The 23,478-nt window shown below is 32.4% G+C and overlaps 5 protein-coding genes across 16 annotated transcripts in view; 2 read left to right on the top strand and 3 right to left on the bottom strand.

Annotated features, from left to right (window-relative positions):
* Window positions 1-5,976, bottom strand: part of LOC115238984 (poly(U)-binding-splicing factor half pint) — a 9,306-nt gene extending 3,330 nt beyond the window's left edge. Inside the window, exons 1-8 of one of the 9 annotated variants that reach the window (XM_029813246.1) lie at window positions 5,819-5,972; window positions 5,161-5,215; window positions 4,636-4,815; window positions 3,788-3,851; window positions 3,208-3,252; window positions 2,670-2,735; window positions 2,243-2,403; window positions 622-680 (exon numbers count right to left, since the gene is read on the bottom strand). In XM_029813246.1, coding sequence (XP_029669106.1) covers window positions 622-680; window positions 2,243-2,299 — 116 coding nt within the window. In that variant the 5' untranslated portion in view covers window positions 2,300-2,403; window positions 2,670-2,735; window positions 3,208-3,252; ... (2 more) ...; window positions 5,161-5,215; window positions 5,819-5,972. The other 8 variants (XM_029813247.1, XM_029813248.1, XM_029813249.1 and 5 more) reach the window with 8 other exon arrangements.
* Window positions 5,977-6,173: 197 nt separating this feature from the next.
* On the top strand, window positions 6,174-8,266 carry LOC115238985 (SET and MYND domain-containing protein 5). Its single transcript, XM_029813253.1, has 5 exons — window positions 6,174-6,353; window positions 6,570-6,862; window positions 6,985-7,300; window positions 7,369-7,546; window positions 7,620-8,266. Exons 1-5 carry the CDS (start codon window positions 6,309-6,311, stop codon window positions 7,943-7,945), a joined length of 1,158 nt encoding a protein of 385 aa, XP_029669113.1. The 5' UTR covers window positions 6,174-6,308; the 3' UTR covers window positions 7,946-8,266.
* Window positions 8,200-10,347, bottom strand: LOC115238987. Of its 2 annotated transcripts, XM_029813255.1 has the most exons (6): window positions 10,186-10,347; window positions 9,899-10,083; window positions 9,765-9,822; window positions 9,165-9,627; window positions 8,821-8,988; window positions 8,200-8,746 (listed from the first exon to the last, which is right to left on the bottom strand). In XM_029813255.1, exons 1-6 carry the CDS (start codon window positions 10,187-10,189, stop codon window positions 8,608-8,610), a joined length of 1,017 nt encoding a protein of 338 aa, XP_029669115.1. In that variant the 5' UTR covers window positions 10,190-10,347; the 3' UTR covers window positions 8,200-8,607. The 2 variants fall into 2 exon arrangements, with proteins under 2 accessions (XP_029669115.1, XP_029669114.1); XM_029813254.1 differs by lacking the exon at window positions 10,186-10,347 and having other exon boundaries at window positions 9,899-10,090.
* A 330-nt stretch (window positions 10,348-10,677) lies between these two features.
* On the top strand, window positions 10,678-12,570 carry LOC115239029. The gene is made up of 2 exons (XM_029813327.1): window positions 10,678-10,825; window positions 10,983-12,570. Exon 2 carries the CDS (start codon window positions 11,014-11,016, stop codon window positions 12,568-12,570), a length of 1,557 nt encoding a protein of 518 aa, XP_029669187.1. The 5' UTR covers window positions 10,678-10,825; window positions 10,983-11,013.
* Window positions 12,571-12,791: 221 nt separating this feature from the next.
* On the bottom strand, window positions 12,792-23,229 carry LOC115239025 (metal transporter CNNM4). 3 transcript variants are annotated; one of them, XM_029813312.1, is made up of 15 exons: window positions 22,653-23,229; window positions 20,441-20,473; window positions 20,074-20,347; window positions 19,844-19,999; window positions 19,527-19,682; window positions 19,253-19,441; window positions 18,992-19,165; window positions 18,516-18,687; window positions 18,089-18,280; window positions 17,836-17,982; window positions 17,576-17,716; window positions 17,214-17,486; window positions 16,894-17,129; window positions 16,559-16,783; window positions 12,792-16,348 (listed from the first exon to the last, which is right to left on the bottom strand). In XM_029813312.1, the coding sequence occupies exons 1-15, from the start codon at window positions 23,186-23,188 to the stop codon at window positions 16,181-16,183; spliced, it is 3,072 nt and encodes a 1,023-aa protein (XP_029669172.1). In that variant the 5' UTR covers window positions 23,189-23,229; the 3' UTR covers window positions 12,792-16,180. The 3 variants fall into 3 exon arrangements, with proteins under 3 accessions (XP_029669172.1, XP_029669173.1, XP_029669174.1); XM_029813313.1 differs by lacking the exon at window positions 20,441-20,473 and having other exon boundaries at window positions 22,653-23,210; XM_029813314.1 differs by lacking the exons at window positions 20,441-20,473; window positions 22,653-23,229 and adding an exon at window positions 21,455-21,746.
* Between the last annotated feature and the right edge of the window lie 249 nt (window positions 23,230-23,478).

The raw sequence follows: 23,478 nt of genomic DNA, 5'->3' as shown, positions 1-23,478 counted from the left end.
TATTGAAAATGATTGAAATCCCATTTGAAATAAATAATCGCGAATATCTTTGAAACTATTGATAATATCAAAAAATGTTAATATATGTTATATTTAAATAATTGTTTAAATATATAAAATATGCAAGAATTATACAAGTAAAGGATATATATTATAATACGACCATGATATAACAAAGTTGTTATTAACAGAAATTAATACTAGTGTACAAATGTAACATAATATACATATATATTAATTAATATATATACATACATACATACATACATATATATATACATATATATATATGTATATATAACGATATATCTTTATTAGAATGCTTGATAGTAATGTGAATAACACTAAAAGTTAAAAAAAGAAACGAATTTCTGTACTTTTAAATTTGATTAAAGACCTTATCGGTATTGTTAGAGTTTAAAAAAAAAAAGAAAGAAATCTAAAAATTAATCTTTAACATAATATACTTTATTAATAGACTTAGTCGCTAAAAATATATATAAAAGATGAAATAAAAAGTATGTCTTAAAAATAATAAAATTTCCGAGTATAATTCTCTTGTACTACAATGACAAGTGTTGCGCACAAAGTTTCGAGGGCTAAGACAAAGAACAAACAAACCTGCACATGAGGGCGAGAGCCTGTTGTCTTTGCACCTGATTCCGTTGACTAGCCATTTGCTGTAACACAAAGGACCAGAGGCCTTCTATTGATATCCCTCCCCCTTTTACATACATCATGTCTCATTGATTTTAAATAAAACCCTCAAGCTCTTTTACCATTCCACGACTTCCTTGCTCGATTTCTTCAATTATCAATTCTAATTTTATTAAAATAAAAGTAAACAGTAATATTCTTAATGTGCTATAAAACATCTATATAATTTAGAGCATATTTTATGGAAGTGTACACAAACTTCTGATATATGATAACAAAAATAATTTAAAATTGTAGCATATAAATAAATCGTGATAGTATTTCGTACAAATATATAAACTATAACAGTTTGAGAAAAGTGCTATATAAATTGTCATTTAGAGAAGTATATATAAGAGAGATGTTTCAAAGTTATCTTTCTATTTGACTACTAAATTCTTTAATAAATTTGAAATTGTTTTTGTATCTCATTCTTATCAAAGCCGAAGATAGTCGAGCTCAGAAGTGCAAATTATTCGAAGATTCATGCATTCACAAAAAAACTTGTCGTCCTTCGCGTTGTACAGCTCTGCTCCCGCCGACTATTATTACAAGTTATCTAACCTTTTGTTATAGTAGAGCAACTCAGGGAAACGTTTAGGAATGATCGATCGTAAGGCGGATTTATTGTTTCTTTCTTGATTTGGTTGACACTAACCTGCACATTAGCAATAAAACTTGCTGCCGCAGGACCAACTTATTCTTCTGTAGGAAGAGAAAATCAACCAATCAGAATTAGATTCCAATGTTCATTTTCTTTAGTTTCTGACACGACTCGGCGGGATGAGCTATATATTAAATATCTCAGAATCGTGTACAAAATTTCTTTGTGTATTACAATTACATAAATTGGCAAAGAGCTGAACAGAGGAAACAATTAATAAACAAAATGTATAAACAATACTTTATATATGTTGGACTTAAACACCAAATTGGCTAATGAACATATTTCATTGCAATGAGTAATCATTATGAAAAATCAAATTCAGATATATATATAATTAAGTGCTTTATTGCTAATTTAATGCTCTTGTTTCAAAATTTGCTTCCAATAATTAGCAGAAAATTAATATTAAAGATAGTAGAATGTTGACTTGCCATTACTTGCTTTTTTATTAACAATTCGCTAAAAACATTTTTTCTGAAATGGGCATGTCAAATTAACAAAAATCAACAAATAGATTTATGTAATATTTTAAAAAGTGGAAATCTAATAATTTTTTCCAACTCCAATTGTTTCCAATTTTAAATTTCAATAAGCAAATTTGGTGATTCAATTGTCAGACATATATTTTATATGTGATATACATCGGCTATCCTTACATGTGTATATATGTATGTATCTCCATTGTGTATTCTTATATAATAAAAAACTATTTCAAACATTTATAACAGTTTGAAAATATAAATAATTATATATTAAATGTTATTGTTTATACAATTTCATCATCATAGAATGTTATATTTCAAGAATAACACAACAGGATGAGTGTAATATATGAAATGCAAATACAGAAATGCAATTGACTTGACATTTAAAAATTACCTGTTGCTGATGAGCCAACGTCTGCTTCATTAGGACCATCTTGATGCTTTGTTCCATTGCATACTTCTTTGCCCTGTTTACTGTATCTTGTTGTTCGGATGAGATTTTTGGTAAACCAGCTCCTAATATTCCAGGCAGTGTCAGATACTTAGCGCCAGGTCCTGTAAAATGATAAAATGTAAAAATTAGATTGATCTTGGAGAAAATTTCAAGTAACAAACAATATTTATTTATATCAGATCTTATCAGCAAAATGTCCATTAAAAATCTGTGTCAATACTCAATATAACTTAAATTGGACTGACTTAGAATATATAATGTCACTATTATTTAATACATCATATGCAAACTTCTTTAAAACAAAAGGAATATAATTAATGAAGAGTTAAATATATATAAAGTAAAATATTATATACATTATACATACCAGCAATGACCTGACCTATCTGATTGATATCATATATAGGGCCTGATAAGAACTCTGATGCATTTCCTACAAAGAAATCATATGTTAGATTGCTATTCTCGTATTAAAGGAGATAAATATGTAAAAATATTCCAACGTTTTATTTTGAGATATATAGAGATGTGCTACATCTACCATCAAGTTGTTTCTTAATGATTCTTAATTGACGAATTAGGGATCGGTTTTTCGTTGGCAAATCTTTATCGGATGACTGTTATATTTAAGAAACAAAATTTTATCTCTTCAGAATTTTATATAACCTAATTTGTAAAAATTTATAATAATCAATGTAAAATAACTTTATGATTGCTAATATTTCAGGAATCGGAAGAATTTATCTTGATCAGTATTTTTGGGAGGAAACATATAAAATGTACACATTCAGGTAACAATCGACGACCTATTGACGACCTAGGCTAATGAGACTTTATTAGTCGCATTGGTATATGCGAGCAAATTATTCTTATTGTGGAATATCTTTTTCCTAACACAAAAGTACCATGACGTCGTGCCAGAAGCTGCTATGATAAAACCGTCCTCCGAACTGTAAGTTTACAGAAATTAAAACGATCAAGGAATATATTACAATTCTATTAATAAATATGGCTGTGTGTATGTCAGTGTGTTTGTGAAAATATATTATAGAGATATGTATATGTGCAAAATATATACACATAAAAACGACGTATTTGTGCAAACATCGAAACGGAGAAATAAATCTCTCGTTTGATGCATGCTACTGGAAGAAACAAAGCATAGATTCGACGATTAGAAATTTTATCAGAAGCGGTCCGACTTGTATAAGACAAAACGTATGGACCAAAACCGTTATCCGAGATATTAAACTTGAATAAAATTAATTTATTTAGGCCGAGAAATATTATATTAAATTTAAGCTTTAATTACTGTTTGTACAATCAGCCCCAAAAATCAGATTTACTTATAATTAGATTAGGTATCATAACCAATTTGGTCTGCTAGTCTCTGAAACAGAAATCAGAAACAGAAAACAGAAGTCGGTTTGACTTTTTAAAGTGAATTAAAGGATTCCTAAAGTTTTGTTTCGATTTACAGCTAACCGTGTTCTGGGCTGAGCAATGACGGTTGTGCGCAAATTATCCGAGATTGAGGCGACGCACAAATCTGTAAGCACAAAGCAAAGGAGAATACTCTCAGTGCATTTTCTGCGCCATATTCTTAGTCTTTGCCTTCTCCAACCTAGCATTTCTCAACCTAACACGCCTTTTCATGTAGCAATGGCGAGATCATAATCAAAATACGCGTAAAATTTTTTTCACGACTAATATTCAGGATATGACCAGAAAAATTTCCGATAACGTTGAAGAAAATTATATCGCTTAATTCCAGGTCGTGTTCGCGATCATCATCTACGTGTCATCATTCGGACATCGTTATAATATGCCTCGACATAGCGCGTGTTTCGTTTAATGACGGCAGAATAAAATGCGAAGACGAAGATGCGTGAAATCAACGAGCGTGGATGTAACATATTTGTCTGATCACAATGAGAAAAATTCAATAGATGTATTTTTAAGTGATATCCATGGCTATATCGACGTCCAATTGCTAAAACTTATCGCGATTTCGTTATCATCTAATGTAAATGCAAATATGTGATATATGGCAAATAAACACCCTTCGCCATTGCCACTCCCGATTACGAGTCTCTAGATATTTGGAATTTTGCGGATAGAGAGATATTACTGTTTTGATAATAATAATTTTATATAATAAATATATATATATCACAACATAATATCTCTCAATTGATATAAATTTTACTGAATTGTATTAATAACGAGATTATACATCGTTATTCATTCACAAGATGAAATTAAAGTGATACCTATTTGTGGAAGAGACTCATTATCAGGACCAGAGAAACTCTAAACCCTAAAATGCTGACCTATCTAAAGTATGCATCATATTTGGTGCTCGGCAATAGATGCAGTATCAGTGGGAGTTTGTTAAACTCTGATTTGTTCTGTTCAACGAATGTAGCGTTCTCTTTCTTTGTTTGGCGCACGCTCATGATCACAGCTCAGTCGTAGGCCACGGATTCTGTACTGTCTCTCCGCTGTAACATCTCAGAACAGAAGGACAACCATAGATTAGTGTGATTTAAGCGCCATACAGTCATCATCTATTACCCTAGCCTACCAAAATTTATGTTCAAACTGCTTCTCAATAGACGCATTCTGCAGTTTTACAGAGTCTGGCAGCATTTTAAGAGAAAACTAGCACCCGAGTGTCCTAAGTAAAGTAACTATATATTGTATTACATTTCCATATCATGTTCTCGTTCTTAATATACACACGTTACATTCGCTGTTGTTGCTGTATTCATTGTGGTTCCCACTTAGCACAGAATTGTGTATAATATTTTAGTTATTACAGGCATAATGGCTATGTGGCTGCGTTAGCAATTTACCTTCTACTTTGCTCTTCTTCGCCGGTGGCTCCATACTGTTTTGCGACGTTGGTGCCTACAGAAAAAAAAGAAAAACGAGTCCAATAGCAAGTAAATAATACGTTACGTAATAGTAGAAAGTATACAAATGTGAATAGAAACGTTATCCAGAAATTGCTAAAGATATTGCTATTATTGATCATGCAACATAAATAAAATAAAAAAATAAAAAAAAAAATAAAAAAAAAAAAAATAGAAAAAACAGAAACACTTCCAATTAAGTAATTAACATTAAAACTGTTGTATATTATTATATATTAGAATCGCTCGCGTATATCATTCGTATATCTAACGCATACGAAAAATAGCAAGAGATCAATAGCACATCGATTGATTTGCCAATTTCGTAAATTCCGCAAAACAGACGTCCCTCAAACGTTTCATTTTTTCACGACAGATAGTATATTTATTCCGTGCAACGCGCGCGCGATTGCCCTTTCAATGGCGGCTACGTAATAGATTAATACGGATGCGCACAGTGATTACGACTGCTTGGAACTGCACGTTGGAAAATGTAGTTCTACGACCGCCATTAAATACGCTGCCAAGGGTTAACCGCGATCGCGAGGATGAAGAGAGTCGATATTTATCGTGACTCGACGCGAGAGATTCCACTTACCATGGCCATCGTTCCGTTCATCGTTCTTCGTGAACCGACGAAGCGGATGAGGTATTCTGGAATTTTGCAGAAATTCTCGACGATTCGCGAGACACAAACACACGACACACAAATCACTCACAGCCGATACGCTTCTTTGCGGAAGCCGCGCTACCGGAACAGCGCCGCTTCCTCATTGAGAGTCTAAAGAGGATTGTGATATTTATCGATTATCAACGTAATTATATACTGCGATGATATATTAAAAAAAAAAATTTATTTATACATGTGAGAAAAATATATATGCAAACATATGAGAGAAATTGTGAGAAATTTTATTCGTTTTCTCTCTCGATTAGAAAGTCGATTTGACTCCGGTGGTACATTCGTGACAGCCTTCACAGGGGCGATCATTGACATGTGTGTTCATGCGGGTTAGGTTTTAAACGAATTTCGGTGATTTTTCTTTATTAAAGTTTTCTCGCTCGCCGATGTGTAATTGACAACAATTATGGAGAATAACGAGTTTTTTATCAAAATTGTAAATAACGAGAAGGTAAATCGTGTCTTAAATTATTTACCGCGCGTATTATCCCTATGATTAACTATGAAGTTTTTTTTTATAGTCTCTAATCAAAGAAATTTTTCTCTCACTTCGCCATTTATTAATTATAATTGATATATATTTGTACATTTAATATAATTAATGTAATATAATTTAATATAATTAACTATAATATGGGATATTAATTTCTATACTTTTGTATTACAGGGTAAAGGACTGTTCTCCAATCGTGCATTCAAGGAGGGGGACATTATACTTACAGAGAAACCAATAGTCTGTTGTCAATTTTCATGGAACTCCGACTATGGATATTTAGCATGTGATCATTGTCTGAGACCTTTAGAAACTGCTCAGGAAAATGCTCAGAGATTAACGGGAAATCCAAACTTATTTCTACCGTATAGCGAATGTTGCGAGACAAACAAAAACTTAATGACCGAATGTCCTGCTTGTGGAGTAAAGTATTGTAGTATGGAATGTCAGGCTGAAGCGTTTCAAAGGTGATCATATTAGATTATAAATTATAAATTCATTAAATTATGAATTTATATTAGATTACATTAGATTATAATTATTATTATAGCTCTCATTATGCATATATTGTGTTGTATTTATATTTCAGATATCACAGCATATTATGCTTGCAATCAAGAATGAAGGATGAGAGCCATTCTCTTACACAATTGAATGAAACATGGAAACAAATGCATTATCCACCAGAAACTGCAACAATCATGTTACTAGCTAGAATGGTTGCTCTAGTTAATCAAGCAAACAACAAGCAGGAAGTTTTATCAATCTTTTCACAGTTTTGTCATCGTACTACGAACGACACGCACGAAATTGCACACAATCTGTTAGGAGAGAAATTTGTAGGTCAGATTGATGTCTTGCGGCAAATGATGCAGACAACCCTTAATACCGAATACACTGCACATGTATGTAAAAAAAATATATATTATTTTTACATGTACATTAATATTAATTAACACTGTGTGGTTTTCAGTGGTTTACCCCAGATGGTTTTAGAAGTTTATTAGCTTTAGTAGGAACAAATGGTCAAGGTATTGGTACCAGTGCGTTCAGCCGCTGGGTGAAGAATGTTTCTGCATTAGACTTGCCTAAGGATCAAAGAATTTACATTGACAAACTGATAGATAGAATCTATGATGACATGGAGGAAGGTAAGTTGCAATATTTTATTCAAAATGTCCTATATTCTGATAGGTACTTATAAAACTTGATTTCTTTTTGCAGTGGTAGGTTCGTTTTTAAATAATGAAGGATCTGGTCTTTATATTTTACAATCATCAGTGAATCATAGCTGTACGCCAAATGCAATTGCTGAGTTTCCTCATTCGAATAGCACTTTGGTATTAAAAGCAACACGCGATATACAAGTCGGTGAGGAAATCTGTACAAGTTATCTTGATGAGTGTGAACTCGAAAGAAGTAGATATTCCAGACAGAAGGCATTAAGTTCCTTATATTTGTTCGTTTGTCACTGCGATAAATGCCAAGCGCAAATTAATGATCCTAATGTAACATCTGATGAAGAAGTGGACGATGATGCATCTAGTTGAACAGATGCAGAAAGAGGGAATAATGATATAATTATATTAATAATACACAATGTTAGATATATATTGAATATATCTAATATATCTAACCTACTGTAAGAGAAAAACAATATCCACATAATTATATAACAATAATATATTGTTAAGATTACTTGGATGACATATGTCTAATGCACCAAATGAGCATTATTAAATCAATAAAATAGCATATATAAGATAAACATGCTACTCAATAAACTTGAATAAAGTTTAAAAAATGTACTTTATTAATGTAACAGAGACTTCAATGGTATTTCTATATTAACAATGTTATATATAACGAAAGATTTAATAGCATTTTTTATTCTTTTTCCTTTACCTACTTAAATTCGAAGAGTTAATTTTAATCATTCAATTTCCTTTTACAATTACATTATTACAACAAATTATTCTGCTCAAATTTATATACTGCATATATGTTAAAAAATGTAATTTATGTACAAGTATATAATTGTTTTACACACAATTTTACACAATTATATTAAATTTAATGTATACAGCAATTTCAGAAATTGTTAGAAAATTAATATCTTTTTATAGTGATATGTTCAAGCACTGCATACAGACACACAACATTAAAATACTTATTTGTCTCATTATAAGAATTTGTTTATCTACAATTATGTTCAGCCAGGCTGAAGTGTTAATTCGTTTTTTCCAAATGTCATGAGATTGGACACATACTCAGGTAATGGTAATCGAACTGCACGTTTTTCTATTAAACTAGTCAAGAATCTAGCTATATTGTGACTACGAAACTCCCAGCTAAAAAAGAGAAAAAGTTATAGAGTTAACTCTACAAATTTTAATTTTAAATGTATATAGAAAAATATTCTTACTTTATCTGTATATTATCATTAGGTAATATTGAAGCTACAGCTTCGTGTTTTATAGATTCCTCTGGTCCGTTTACAACGAGTAATTCCAAAGTCGGAGGATCCTTGGAAAAACACTTTTCTGCATAACTTTTCCGTTGTTTATTCTGTGTATAATCTATACCATCATTACTGCAATAAAATGTACATGTTATTTAGAAAGCACAGTAGTGTGCTGAAATACAAAATATTTTATGTGTTTATATACACTATATATAAAATATATATACAATATTATAATATATATGATATCGCATAAAAGTATAATTATAAAAACAAAAAATAAAAAATGTATTTTTGATAATTACTTGATAATAGGATCAGATGGTTCATAAACTGACGGTTGATGAATGTCTTCAGCATGTAAAGTGCCTTGTTGCTTGTTCCATAATAATCTTATTAACGATCTAAGATCTTTACCCATGAGCTTAATTCTTTTGCTTTTGTTATAACCCAGAGCAGTAGCCATCAAATTTATAAAACCATGTGAAATATTCTTTTTTGAACAGAAAAAATATTTGTGTCCCATAAACAAAGCGAAAAAGATAGGCATGGTACGTTGTACTCGTCTTCTTTTACTCTTTTCCTTAATATTTATAAATGTGATATTGTCATATATTGCAGCTTTTACATCTATATTTAAACCATTTGATTCAAATGCTTCTTTTATGCTTTCTTGAATCTGCCGTCTTTCAAGATAATTTAATGCTCCGCCTACACCCTTTAACTCGTAACCATACCATATCTTCCTCTTGTCATGTCTACTTATATCTAAAAAATTACATTATTTCACACATGTCATAATAATATATCATGAATCAATTAACATTTAATACAAATTAATTTATCAGGTTTACAAAAAACAATTTAATAAACAATTTAATATTCAAAATTAAATGTTATTTTACCTGTTACTTCTAGTGTTATTAGTCTATCATGCAAGATTCTCTCTCCTAAATCTGCATTCTACAAATAAGCCACATTTAAGAATAATATTACATGTAAATTTTATATAAAAATTATACATCAAAGTAATGCTTACGTTAAGAATTTCTTCGATAACGCATACGGCATTTTTAACAGTAAATCTTTTGTGATTCTTAATTAATTTAGACTTGACATGACTCCAAGATATCTCCGGAAAAATGGGTATCACGCTGCTTTCTAATTCTTCAAATTTGAATCTTTTTATCACGTTAATTAGCTGATGTTTAATCAATCTTGATGCTGCCATATTCAAATAAAACTGTTATTAACTCCGATACCAGAAATCATAACCTTCAAAATGTTTTTCAATCTTTAATTGCTCGTTTTATGATGTACACTAACCCATAGTCACTGTTATAAATAATATCCATACAAAATTTATGTCAATACTACAAAATTAGATGAGAAGTCTAAGCATTTCTTAAGTCAACAAATTGAAGATTTTTGATTTAAAATAAACGTCATATTCGTTACAAATTGTACCCGCCAAATGTGACTCGAAATATATAGATAGGTAACTAAAGGTGTCCATGTTTGACATTCCGAAATGTTTGTCCGGCCAATCAGAGCAGAGAAGTCTCTGCCCTTTTCTTTTTAATTGGTCAATAGAACGATCTTTTTGCAGCGTTAAGGTACAATTTCATGTGCTGCAACTCGTGCAGCAGGGAGATCACGTGATCGAAATGGACGAATGAATGACGACGATGTGGCCGCTGATTCGTCCATTTCGATCACGTGACCTCCTTGCTGCACGAGGTTGCAGCACATGAAATTGTACCTTCAAACGTAACTATTAATGCGCAAATATCTAGACACAAATATGCTCAAAAGAAAAAGAGCTAAAATTTCTTTGTCCTGATTGGTCAAATTACGCCTTCCAAGTGATGAATCGGAATCAATCGGGAACGCTCGATAAGATTTCGAAACGGCCGTTGAGTACAATTTTTCTCGAAGAGAACCTTTCAGAACGTAACCTAAAAGTGTAAGAAAATGCAGAATATGTGAAAATCGAGAATGTCTCGCGCGCGCGAGTGATTCTACGATCTTAAAGACCTTCAAGGGTCTCTACACTATTTTAAAAAGTCTCGTCTAGCCTTATATCGCGCGCCTTACATCTCTTTTTACGTCTGTACATACAGGTGTACGTGTTGAGGAAACATAACGTGAGAGATGCATATTACGATCGACGATGAGGAAATCATGCTGCTGCATTTCGTCGTGTGTGAATTTTACGGCGAGGAGACGTGCTTCTGTTGGAACGAGAATAAGCTCGTCGTCTTTCCGTACACAAGGGGCAATTCGGTGGCACGGGATGTGCGAGTTCTGTCGATGCCAAATCCCCTCAGGAAGATCCAGATCTTCGACGGTAGAGCCTTCTTCATATGCGCGCCGCAGGGGGCTTACAAATTGTCGCGTGCCGGCGAGCTCGTCCTCCTGAGTAAAAACGCCCTGGACATGGGCAGCGAGTTCTATCAGGTGCTGACTGCCACGAGCAACGGTGTGTATCTCGACGACAAGCAGGTTACATCGTCCACATTGCTGTTTTCTGTTACGTCGAATGCCGGAAAGGAGATACGCGCCTTTTCTCTAATCTTGGAGGATACCGAGACACGGTTTGTAAACTGTTTCACTGCCGGTTCGAAAAGGAAAGGGAACTTATGCGTAATCGCATATGACAGAAAGTTGTTTGTGTTAAAGGGAGACAATACCGTGCAATTAATTTATACCAGCGATCGTGCCATCGTGGATATCGTGCCTGTAAAGAGACAAGACAAGGTAGCAGGTCTCCTGCTTCTCATAGATATGGACATGGTAATCTTGGTACATAGTAGAGATTATGATCTAGTCTTTGAGAAGATACATTTGGGAAAGAAAATGAGAAATATTTCTGCGTTCTGTGCCTACTTCAGTATGGAAATGGAAAATGTTTTGTGGATAATGTATTGTGATCAATCCAAGATGTATTATATGAGAAAGGAACTCTTTGCTGACACAATTCAAGAGAAAAGAGTGGAGGAGAGGACGTTTAGGTGTATACAGTATTACAAATCAAATATAATTTTAGGTTTGTCACAAGAACAGGAATTAATCGAGTTTTCTCTTGAAGAAGTGGAGAATTCTTTATCGCTCAATAATGATGTCAATCTTCATATCGATATGTTTCAGAGAACAGATCTTATTATGGAGAAAATTTATGCGAAAGTAAAGGAACTGAATATTCTCTACGAGAGCATGATGGATGAACGAGACAACTTGAGAAGAATAAATCTATATGTTTCCAAACAGAAACTTAAAGTAACTCCTCACATTGAAGTATCCAGACTGTGCAATTATAATTACCTTGAATTAAATATCCCAAGCAAACTGCCTAGAAACAGTCATATGATATTTGCTATTAATTCTAAAAACCAAAGCATATTTTGCATGAAGAAAATTACAGAAACTGCATTGATTTTAAAAATGCCTATTAATGAAAATAGAATACTATGTTCTTCAAATATTAACATGGATTTGATTACATGGATGAATAAACAACAACCGTGGTGTCTTATACAAAATTTTATATATTCTCCGCTACAAGATCTCAAGAGGAAAAGAGGAGCAAAGAAAGATAAAACAGCCTTCATAGATGCAAAAATTGCATCATTGCAAAAATTAATAGCGGAAAAAGATTTGAGCATGACAAAATTAAGCGAAATAAAAAGAATTATACGAGCAGAATTATAATTTTGCTTTTTAATTAGAAAAGATATAAAAGATTTTATGATATATGATATATATTTGTTTATATACGTTTTTGTTATATGAGATTTAAGAGATGTCTGTTTTACTTAATTTTTGTTATTGTATATCAGAAAGTAGACTTTAATTATTTATGTTTCTAAACTAAAGTTTCACATTAGTGATATTTTATTACTTTAGGGATTCAATAAATAACACTATTGGTCTTTATCCGACAATTTTTTTTTTTTTTTCCTCCCTATATCTGTCTCTTTTATGTATAGATATATATATATTGTATGTGCCTTTATATATATAGATATATATCTTTGAATAAATCTCTTTTATCTATCTCAGAGAAACGATTGTATACATAGACATACATACATATGAAATATTAAAAATTTTATATATTGTAATTCTTATAATAATATAAAAATGTTTGAAAGACTGCATAAAGAAAACCAAATATTTTTTTATGATAAATGTAAGATTTAATTTACATTTTATAAAGATAATATAATCAAAGAGCATATTTATGATAAAAGTTCTCTCATCTGTCACACATTAGATTGACACTCTTTGTTATTCAAGTCGCGTTTATGTAAATATAATTAATATTCTACCAATTGTGGCTACAATAATTTTTTGTTTTATTTGTGAAGACAAATATAGGAATCTAATAAACAATCGTCATGTTCCAAATATATGGCACAATAAATTTGAAATCATTTAAAAATGATAGACATGACAAATCTCAATAAATACGATGGGAAAATGAAGAACATACATGTTAACATGACTTTACATTCACTATATTATGTACACTATGTAAATCATCTCCATAAAAAATGTCATGTTTATATTCATCCTTCACGCAGTAACTTTGTTTAACAGTTTATTGTAATGTACTTAAATCTATCATTCTACAATAGAATGCTTTGCGTATTGTGGGAGAGGGGAAGGGGATTGCAATATATTTCTTCCCCACATATAATATTTCTAGATAGTTTTTTACACAGTACAAAAAAATATATATATATATATATTATATATAATATTCATCGCAATTCTCTTATTGATTTTTTTTTATAAGTACTTTGATCAATAATCTACAAGAACAATGTCAGGTAACCATTTTCTAATTTGATATATTCTACAGAATCCAAGCCAAATGTTAAATTTGATTCACATTATACAATGGTGCAAAATATTCTTTTTTAAATATAAATTGTCTCTTACACATTCCATGTGTAAATTGTATATGTAAGTACATTTATTTATTATAGAAATTATTTGTCGTGCCATGTCATATAATGCGAAAATAAAACTTTATTCTTTGTTAAGTATTTTATATAGAAATTATTCATAATTAGCAAACACACAGACTACACAGAGAGATACTTCAAGCTGTTTTCCGCTCCTTATATTTTAATTACTTCCTCTATATACCAGGTCCAATAGAATTTAGAATTCTTTCATATGCACATAGAAAAACTTGCTCTTCAAAAAACGCTTTATGCTGAATAATTACAATATTATTACATATTAATCTCGATGTATCTATAATGTATATCATAAGTACTCAATTAACAACAATATAATATTAGTGTTGTACATTTACATCACTGAAATAATTTATAAAACATAATAACAATTTAAGGAAATTAGACTCCTGAAAAAATATTAACAATATTACAGAATGACAAGACTATAACATGAGTCTTCATACCTAAAATTATGACAAAGTTATTAGATAATTATACAATAGGAGACGAATTTTTTTTAGATTTCACATATGAACGTTTTAAAAAAGCATATCCTGTTAGAAAAATCCTACTTTTAAATAAAAAATTTTGTCTATTTTTATTTGTATCACTGAATATTACTTTCAGGTAGTAAATATCGTGACAATTTAACCACAAATTATATACTTGATCTCGATAAAGTTTATTGGATATTGACAAAAAAATAATTCTGTTTCCTATATATATCTATGTAAAAGATATTTAATTTTTGTAATTTAATTAATTATCGATATTACATATGGTTTGTTAATTGAAACGATTGAATTATTGCTTAATTAAATTTTCATTAAAAATCAAATGCAATTGATGAGCAACAAATAAAATTTTGCTCTGTTTTTTAATCAAAATGATAAGAAAAAGGGTACATTTCTTCTGTGTCTCTTATCTTTCTTCCATTAGATTAGAATGAATGAGAGAAGAATGATGTACGAATATGACTGCGCTAGTTGTGATAGGAATGTAACTATTTAATATATTAATGAAACTTCATTTTCTTGAAAGAAAAACAGAGAGAGAAAGCAATACTCTTAATAAAATTGATTTAAGCGCACAACACACACAGGCCATGTTCCAAAATTCACTGCCAGTACTGGAAATCTATAATATACGTTACATGAATTATAGATTTTCAGTAGTGGCAATGAATTTTGGAACACGGCCACGGTAGTACCTGTATAGACAATTTCTTAAGGCACGTAATAAAATTTAAATATATATAATTATAAGTAATCATATGAATTATGTATCAAGCCTTTTTCTCACTGCTACTTACTAATTGGGCCATTTAAATCTATCATACATTTAGATTCAATGTACAACCCAAGGGATGTAAGTAACCAAAATCTCTGTTTTTCAGAGAAAAGTAACATTTGGATGATATATGCTAATCCTTTGTCAAACTTTTCTTTCATTTGTACTGCTTTTTCTAATATATATATATATATATATAATAGTGGTTCAATCGCGCATATGGCTAATTTTATATATTATTGTTTTATACGGTAATGTGTGTGAACCTTCATACTAAAATATATTTAAAATAATGTCAAGGCATTATTATTATAGCGTTGCTTCTATCATCTTTTTCCAAGTTAGTTAAAAACTGTACCCGCAATGCCATCATTTTCTCATGTTGAAACATAATCTTTTCTATAGCACATAATATATATATATGACATATTTTATTAAAGAAATAAATTTAGAAATATATAATATGTAAAAAAATGTATAAAAAAACAAACAAAGAAGTCGATATATATTTGTGATTGCAAAATGAAAGTTTTTCCAATGGAATGAATGGTTTTTCATTTTAAGACAGAATTGACATATTATTAAAATAATCTTCCTACGAACTGACCTTTTTTTACACATATTTAGAAATATTTGATGGAGTCTATGTAAACATGACTATATCTTAATTTTATCATGTATTATATATTAAATGCTATTTTGTGTGTGTGTGTGTGTGTGTGTCATAATAAAAACATTTGATTATGTACTCCTTCGTGCTTTTCTCTATGCAAACTATCACGATAAAATGACTTATCTTATATGATAATATATCTAGGAAATAATTTAAATAAGAATTTATAAGAAAACCGAGGCATATCGAGTACAGCTTCTAAACTAATTGTTAAAAATATGACGTTTCTCCTCTCTTATGATAAATATCTGAGTAATTCATGAAGTACCTAGTGTCACAGTAGCAATACGTGTCATGCCAGCATGTTTCGCTCTGTGTCGCTCGATGCTCTCGACGTTATCGATCTTGCCGACAGAACCGAGTTTCGTCGGCCATTCTGCAAGCGTTAAGAATGATCCTGTTTAGGCAAAAGATTTGTTCGTTCCTCATTGTCGTTTACTCTCTTGGTAGTGGACAACAATCGTGCGGCTTCAGATTGTCGGATGAGAATGTCCGCATCTAACGTGCTTAAGGAATCGCGTTTGATCTGATTTTCCACCGGACTCGTTTGTATCTTAAATAAACATATAACAAATGACTTGTAAGTATATTGGAAGGAAAATGTTAAAAAAATGAATTTAGTATACATTTCGCACGCCATTAGAGAAAGATATTAAAGATATATTAAAAAAAAATTATATAAAAAATATATATAGTTTTTATATATTATTAACATTATAATAAATAAATAATATTTTTTGAAATTTATATATGTAGTAGAAACCTTTGCTGATAAATTTTTCGTTTTTCCGTCATTTCGTGGTGAGGTAAATTTCGAATTGGTGATTGGACTGGCGCTGACTGGAATCGGCGATGTTGGCGCCGTTACACTGCGTACGGGCGAATGAATCAAAGAATCCTTTCCTTTTTCGTTTTCCACAAGTTTGTCCGCAGGCAACACCGGAGACTCAGGCATACTACGATCGTCCTCTTCCAAAGAATGCAGCAGCTGCAAATTAATTTAGAATTATTTTTATTTTGTCTAATGCGCAATTAATAAAAAGTTTTGTATGACAAATTAATCTATCTTTTTTTTTTGTTTGTGTAGGAAATTGCAACCTTTTCCACTTCATCGTCGAATTGTTCTTGGTTAGGCAACGGATCCTTTTGCCTTCTTTCCAAAATTGTAGCGCGCTTCGCAGCAAGATACACAGATCTTTTGACCTTTACGTAGAATACCTCGGTCACTGCACGCACTGTATAGTCTGGTATAAAGGTATGACGTAACATAGAATCCAGATTAACAGATTGAATGCTGCCAACTGTCTGTGGATTTACGTTCGTGGGCGATTCAGCTAGATGACAAAAGTTCAAACATTCCTATTTAATCCGATAAACATAGAAATATATTTTTATCATAAGATATTTTTCATTCTTACCAATTCCGATGTTAGCGGTAAGAGCTTGCGATCCGAAATATGTGAAAGGACCACTTTCAAACATCATGTTTTCTTTGCCAACTGTCACTTCAACGCGACCTTCTAAAATTAGCACAAAGTAATCGACTGCTTTTCCTTGTTGGTAGATTATCGCGGCTGGATCACTTTTGGCTTTTTCACGCGATTTCACTTTAATATGGTAAATAACATCTTGCTTCAGTAAACGTCGCAGGATTGGTTCCGAAATAACATCTGGTTTAAACGTATCCACAGCTGAGAAAAAATCGCATGATATATAATTATAAATCTAACATTATACATTTTACAAATACGCAAATACGTTTTTAAATATTGTTCCTTACTCGTGGATAAGTACTGGAACATCGCCAAAGTTAACTGTGGAGAAATGTGAATTCGTTGATTTTCTTTTTTCTCTGCAAATAAGGTGAAGTCTGTTGGCATTTTTGCTCGAACTTGTCTTTTACGTTTACTTCTGTTATCCGCTACAAAAATCAGTATCCAGTATTTATTAAATGGTGCTTTACAGATTCGATATATATAAACTCAAAAGTATTTTTAATTGCCGCAAGAGAGAATTTTGCAAATAAGATATAAAACCTACTAAACACATCTGTCTCGTCAATAATCTCAGCTTGAATTAATTCCTCAATAACATCTTCTAACGTAACCAAACCAATCACCTCGTAAAACGGATCACCTTCGCCTTCGTTGTTAACTCTTTGCACAAAAGCCATGTGGCCTTTATGACCTATAAGATACATATGCGTAACTATTATTACCCTCTCTCTCTCTCTTATATTTCTATTTAAAAAAAAATTTTTTATGGAAAATACTCAATTATATCATATACAAACCTTCCTTAAATTGTTTAAACATTATATCTAATGTAACATCTTCAAAAATAAAATTACATGGGTTTTGATAAAATTGGCAAAGTGTTTTGAGCGGCATATTATCGTCAGGATCAACAAATGCGAGATCTTTGATATATAGCATCGTTACTATATTCGTTCTTACATCTTCGTACACCGGTATGCGCGAAAATCCTAAAAATAAAATGTACCAATTGATTCAACAAGCTTTGCATCACTCTGCAAAATATTAACACAGAAACCTATATTTGATCAAAATTATGTAACTGGCAAGTCTCTTGGTAAGACCAAATGCTTATCTAATACAAGATTTATTTGTAATAAATTCTTAATTAAACTGATAATATCTTCAGTGTTACGAATGATGTAAACAGGTATCATTAAAGCTCGCTTAAATTGTTAATCATACCTGATTTCATAATCTCAGACACAGTTTCAAAGTCTAGAACAGCGTTATAGTTCAACATATATACATCTTCGATTCTGGTCATTACATCTGCTACGGTCTTCTTCCGCAGTTCTAACGCTCCTGCAATTATATTTACTTCATCTTTCTCTAAATCGTTGTATTCAGTTGTTACCTAGAAAGGTTCCTGTATAGTATTAATATATCAATTTCAAATATTCATGCATTTCCCAAACATTTCTGATAATACTTTTCTACATACAAGATATTCAAATTTTTGCAAGCGCTTTTCAATTAAATAAGGATTGGTAATTATTCATACAATTATACGTACAATTATTCATGTAAAAATAAAGAATACGTTAATATTATTAAATATTACATAAAAACTATTCTGCACAACTCTACAAACTACTCTCTAACATATCACAAGGCATTCTAATTTTATTTAATTACTACTGGATCACTTAATTATTTACCTTGATCAATTCCTTCAAACGTTCTCGACTATATACATTCCCGATTTCTTCACCGAGAATAACATCTAAAATCTTACTGATTGGATAGCTTAATGGAAAAGTGATTAGCATTGTCATTTTTGTGAGATAGATAGTCTTCGCACCAACGCACAATCCGTGCCTGCTACAAAGAGCCTACAACGTAATAATATCATATCTTTAAACTTGAGATCATAATTTTGGACATAAACGATAAAAGCGTTATTCGCGTGAAAAACATACCTGTGGCGAAATTTCGCCGAAAATGACAATAGCTAACGTCGAGCAGATAATAGCGACAACTCCGGATGTCAAGTCATCCAGCAATATCGTAAACATTGAATTGACAAGAACGTTGGAAAACAGAATCGAACACAAAAGGTAATTTCCGTGATTTCTTACCGGCTGAATTATTCTCGCATATTTTTTCTCCTATAACGAATAGTGGAATAATGCAACGTAAGTATAAAGGGAAAAAATAAAAATGCTGTGAATATAAAAACAAAACTTTGCTTACTCTTTCTGTACCGGTATTGACAAGTATTTTCAATTCGGTCCTATCTATCGCCATTAAACCGAGATTGAGACCGGAGAAAAGCGCGGAAAAACTGAGACAAATGAGAATGATGATGATAGTGAGCCAGAGCGGTAGTAATTTCTCATATGTGCAGATCTGAAAGTCTTGAACTATAAATAATTGTATTCACTGAGTAACTCGGTAATTTTATATCAAAGAGGGAGCTTATATAAATCTTAAATATCACATTAATAGAATAAAAGATGCAAAAAGAGAGAGAAAGATGTATATATATATATATATATATATATGCTCACAGTATTATACAGTGCAGTGCCTTGATGTTTAAACAACACCTGATCCTTCTTCAGAATATCCTTTTCATATTTCGGCCGTTTTGCGCATACGTAAAATGACGATCCCAGAGGAAGTACTACGTGAACGGTCGCTGTGGTTTCTTCTACATTTTCCACCTAAATATAAAGATAATTCAAATCTCTTGTAATTTCTCTCCTCGACCATCGAACTCAACTTCATGGATACTTACTGGAAACTCGTTACTTTTAATTTTATCGCAAACGGAGCCCCTTTTCGCCTTCACATCGGTAAAGCTAATCAGGGTATCTGGCGTGATACCGGTGCCGAATAAACGGATGATTGCCTTAGTCCCGGCCCGGATCTGAGGAATTCCGTTCTCGCCGTAAGAGGGTTCCTTCTCGGCCGACTCGACTCGCAACCCGTCGATATGCGTGTCCGTGTAATTTTGCGAGGTGAGACTTTTGTCGAGGGAGGGATCATCTCGTCGCATACGAAGATATTTTCTGTGAATAAGAGATTTGCAATAGAACATTAATCTGACTCATTTCTCATTATCGTTGCTGTTGTATCATCTTTATTGTACATATCGTTATTACTTCTGGTCACCGCGTTTTTTACAGCGTCGAATCCTGCGAAAAAAAATAGCGGCCGATAAATTATTGCTAATATGTCGAAGCAATACGTAAAAACCATTATCAAGATTCATACTCGAGATACCGATACCTCGTTAATCTACAGAATGAACTATACAGCGAAATATGTAACGAGAGCCCTTTCGTAAATAAGGCTATCGTCTTCGCAGAGATATTACATTTAGATAACGATATTCCAGATCGTCGATAAACATAAAAAAAACTGTGACATTCATTATAAAACGTGTTTATCTTACGTAAATCGTTTAATCTGCCTAGATATCGAACGTGTATACTTTCTCTTCAAATATCGAATAGAAATGATTAAGAGAAAAAAATGTCTGTATTTTATACTCCGACAATTATTCGCTCATCGGAAATCTTTTATTCTCCCTCTAAAAGAATTATCATTGCAAAAATTATAGAAATATTATTTGGTGGAGAAAAAATTACCGAGAAGCCCCAATATTTTTTATAAGTCAGGACGAAAGAGGTTGAATCAATCGATTGTTTTTAATATCACCTTCGGTTTGTTGAAAAGCTAACAATAAGTCGAAAATTGAATGTATGATATATTTATTACATTGCACAACTGTGGGCAATAAATTTTGCGTATCCGCGTAAATCTTGAGAACTCAACGAACGTCATCGGAAAACGGCGAAATAAATACGGGTCACATACTCAATTCTATTTTTATTCATTAGCGTGGGAGCCAAGTTCGGCTATTGAATCGGAGATGCGGCTGGATCGTCGCCAGCAAATATTAGGGGGGAGAGAGAGAGAGAGAGAGAGAGAGAGATGCTTGGTCAATGATTAGACCTGGTAACGTATATGTATAATTATCTCGCGCGCGCATTTCAACGTTAGACAAATTCCTTGCCCCGAGCATTATCCAAATGCACGCGTCTAAAGTTGCACATTCTTCGCGATAAAACATGCGTTATCGTTCCGACGACACTTTATCGTTCCTTCATTACCCCTATAATCCGACACGTTCAATTCTCCACGAGATGTTGATGTCGAATAAACAGCCGGTGAAGCGTGATTGAAAACTAAACGATCTATGTTGTTGTACACTGCACTATATAAACTGTCTTTGTGGCTGCCTCGTCTTATAAATCAAGACGTTGTAATATTCGTGGGAACGAACGCGAAGATAATTCTATGCGTGTGTTTCGTATATCGAGAATCTGCGATAACGAAGTGCATAACACACACACACTCTCTCTCTCTCTCTCTCTCGCCTTTTCGCAATGTAAACAATTAGACGAGAATATCAAAGAGAGGCGAATGACTTCTCCCTTCTAAGAGTTTCAAAATATACTTCTTTTCTATTATTTTTAATATTAGCAATATAATATTTTTATGTCTGCTTCGAATGGATACACCCTCTATACGAGTTTTATAAATTTTTAAAAGATTTCACAACAGAAATATGTGTCATGCGAGAACTGGAAAAATAATTGGGAATTTTTCAGAAATCTGTTCAGCGAAAAACGAAAGAATTATGTATGGAACATGTATCTTGTCCAAGTATGAATATTATATAAGAGAAAAAAATATGATATATGTTTCACAAAATAAAATTATATTTCTCGAATAGCTTTATATTTAATATTGTATTAACAATCTTATATTTTGATTAATATTATATTTTAATAATCTTATATTTATTTAATACACATTGTTTACACTTTTTACAGTACACTGTTCGAACTATGATTCAACTGTGATTCGATGCATCAAGTTTATAGTAATTGCCTTAATTATGAATTGAATGAATCTCTCGAGACTTTTAATATTACTGCTTTGAAATAAAATTAATATCCACTAAAATTTCTATAATTTTATATCTTTTATAGAGATACTGTTACTATCTCTACTATAATGGTTGATTTATAATTATTAAATATCTTTTTTTAATAATCAATTTTTTAATTAAAAAAATTTTTTAACTAATTGGATATCTTTTTTTAAAACATTGTGTTTCACTTGCTTTAAGAGATCACGCCTACTCTTATCCTGTGACTCATAACATAACCGGATAAAACGGAAGAAAGGAAAATACGCGAGTACAAACTGACAAAGAATGACAGATTCGTGCGCGAGAAAAGGAGAAGGAAAGAGAGAAAAACCTAAATATAGATCAGGGAAAGTGTTAAATAAGTTACTTACTCTGGGCGTACCGGGATTTTTATCGAGATACGATCGCCGAGGTTGCTCCATCTCCTTCCGACATCGTCGTCGTCGCTGCCGTTTCTCAGACAAAAATAGACGACGGTGATCTTTGGGTCTACGGGAATCGTCCGAAATTCGTAGATCGCGCGATCGCGCGTCGACGACGACCACACCGCGTCCAGGAGGGTATCGTCCGAATACATCGGGCAATCGTTCCTCGACGTCGACCATCGTAGGGGGAGATCGCGGCCAAGACCGGTGCCCAGGAACTCGACGAGGATCGACGAGCGGCGATCATCGTCTGCGCCAAAAGGCAGTGTCGACAACGGGACCGCTGTCCTTATCACGGGCGCCGATTTCACAGCTGGTCGGACGCCGTTGACCGTCGACGCCAACGTCGACGCCGCGTTGGCCTTTGCTAGCTGGACGACACACGCGGGAACAAGTAATAAAAGAATCGTTGCCGGCGCGAAACGCGAACGGTCAACATGTTGCGCCATCATACGATCACTGTACTCTGCCGACAACTTCATTCCAGTCGGCTCGTTTCGCACTTCGGTGTGTTGTATATTTATAACGCGCCGCCGCGACTGCGCACGCGTGCGCGCATGCGCCGCGCCCTCTTTAAGGAGAGAAATTGCGCGTATCATCAAAAGAAATTTAATACTTTTCGAGATTTATGAATTTGGATATTGCGCAAAGCCCACTTTTAGCTTTTTAAAATATAAAATTAATAATTTGCGAGTTAAAGTAAAAATTTTCCCCGTAGAATTAAAATTTTGATTTTTCTGAACTTGAAACTAATACCATCTATGTTCACAAT

Source organism: Formica exsecta, unplaced genomic scaffold (assembly GCF_003651465.1).
Source record: "Formica exsecta isolate Colony F162 unplaced genomic scaffold, ASM365146v1 scaffold363, whole genome shotgun sequence".
In the NCBI taxonomy this organism is placed as follows: domain Eukaryota; kingdom Metazoa; phylum Arthropoda; class Insecta; order Hymenoptera; family Formicidae; genus Formica; species Formica exsecta.
The sequence above is the reverse complement of the archived record's forward strand: the minus strand, read 5'-3'. Positions and strand labels throughout refer to the sequence as shown.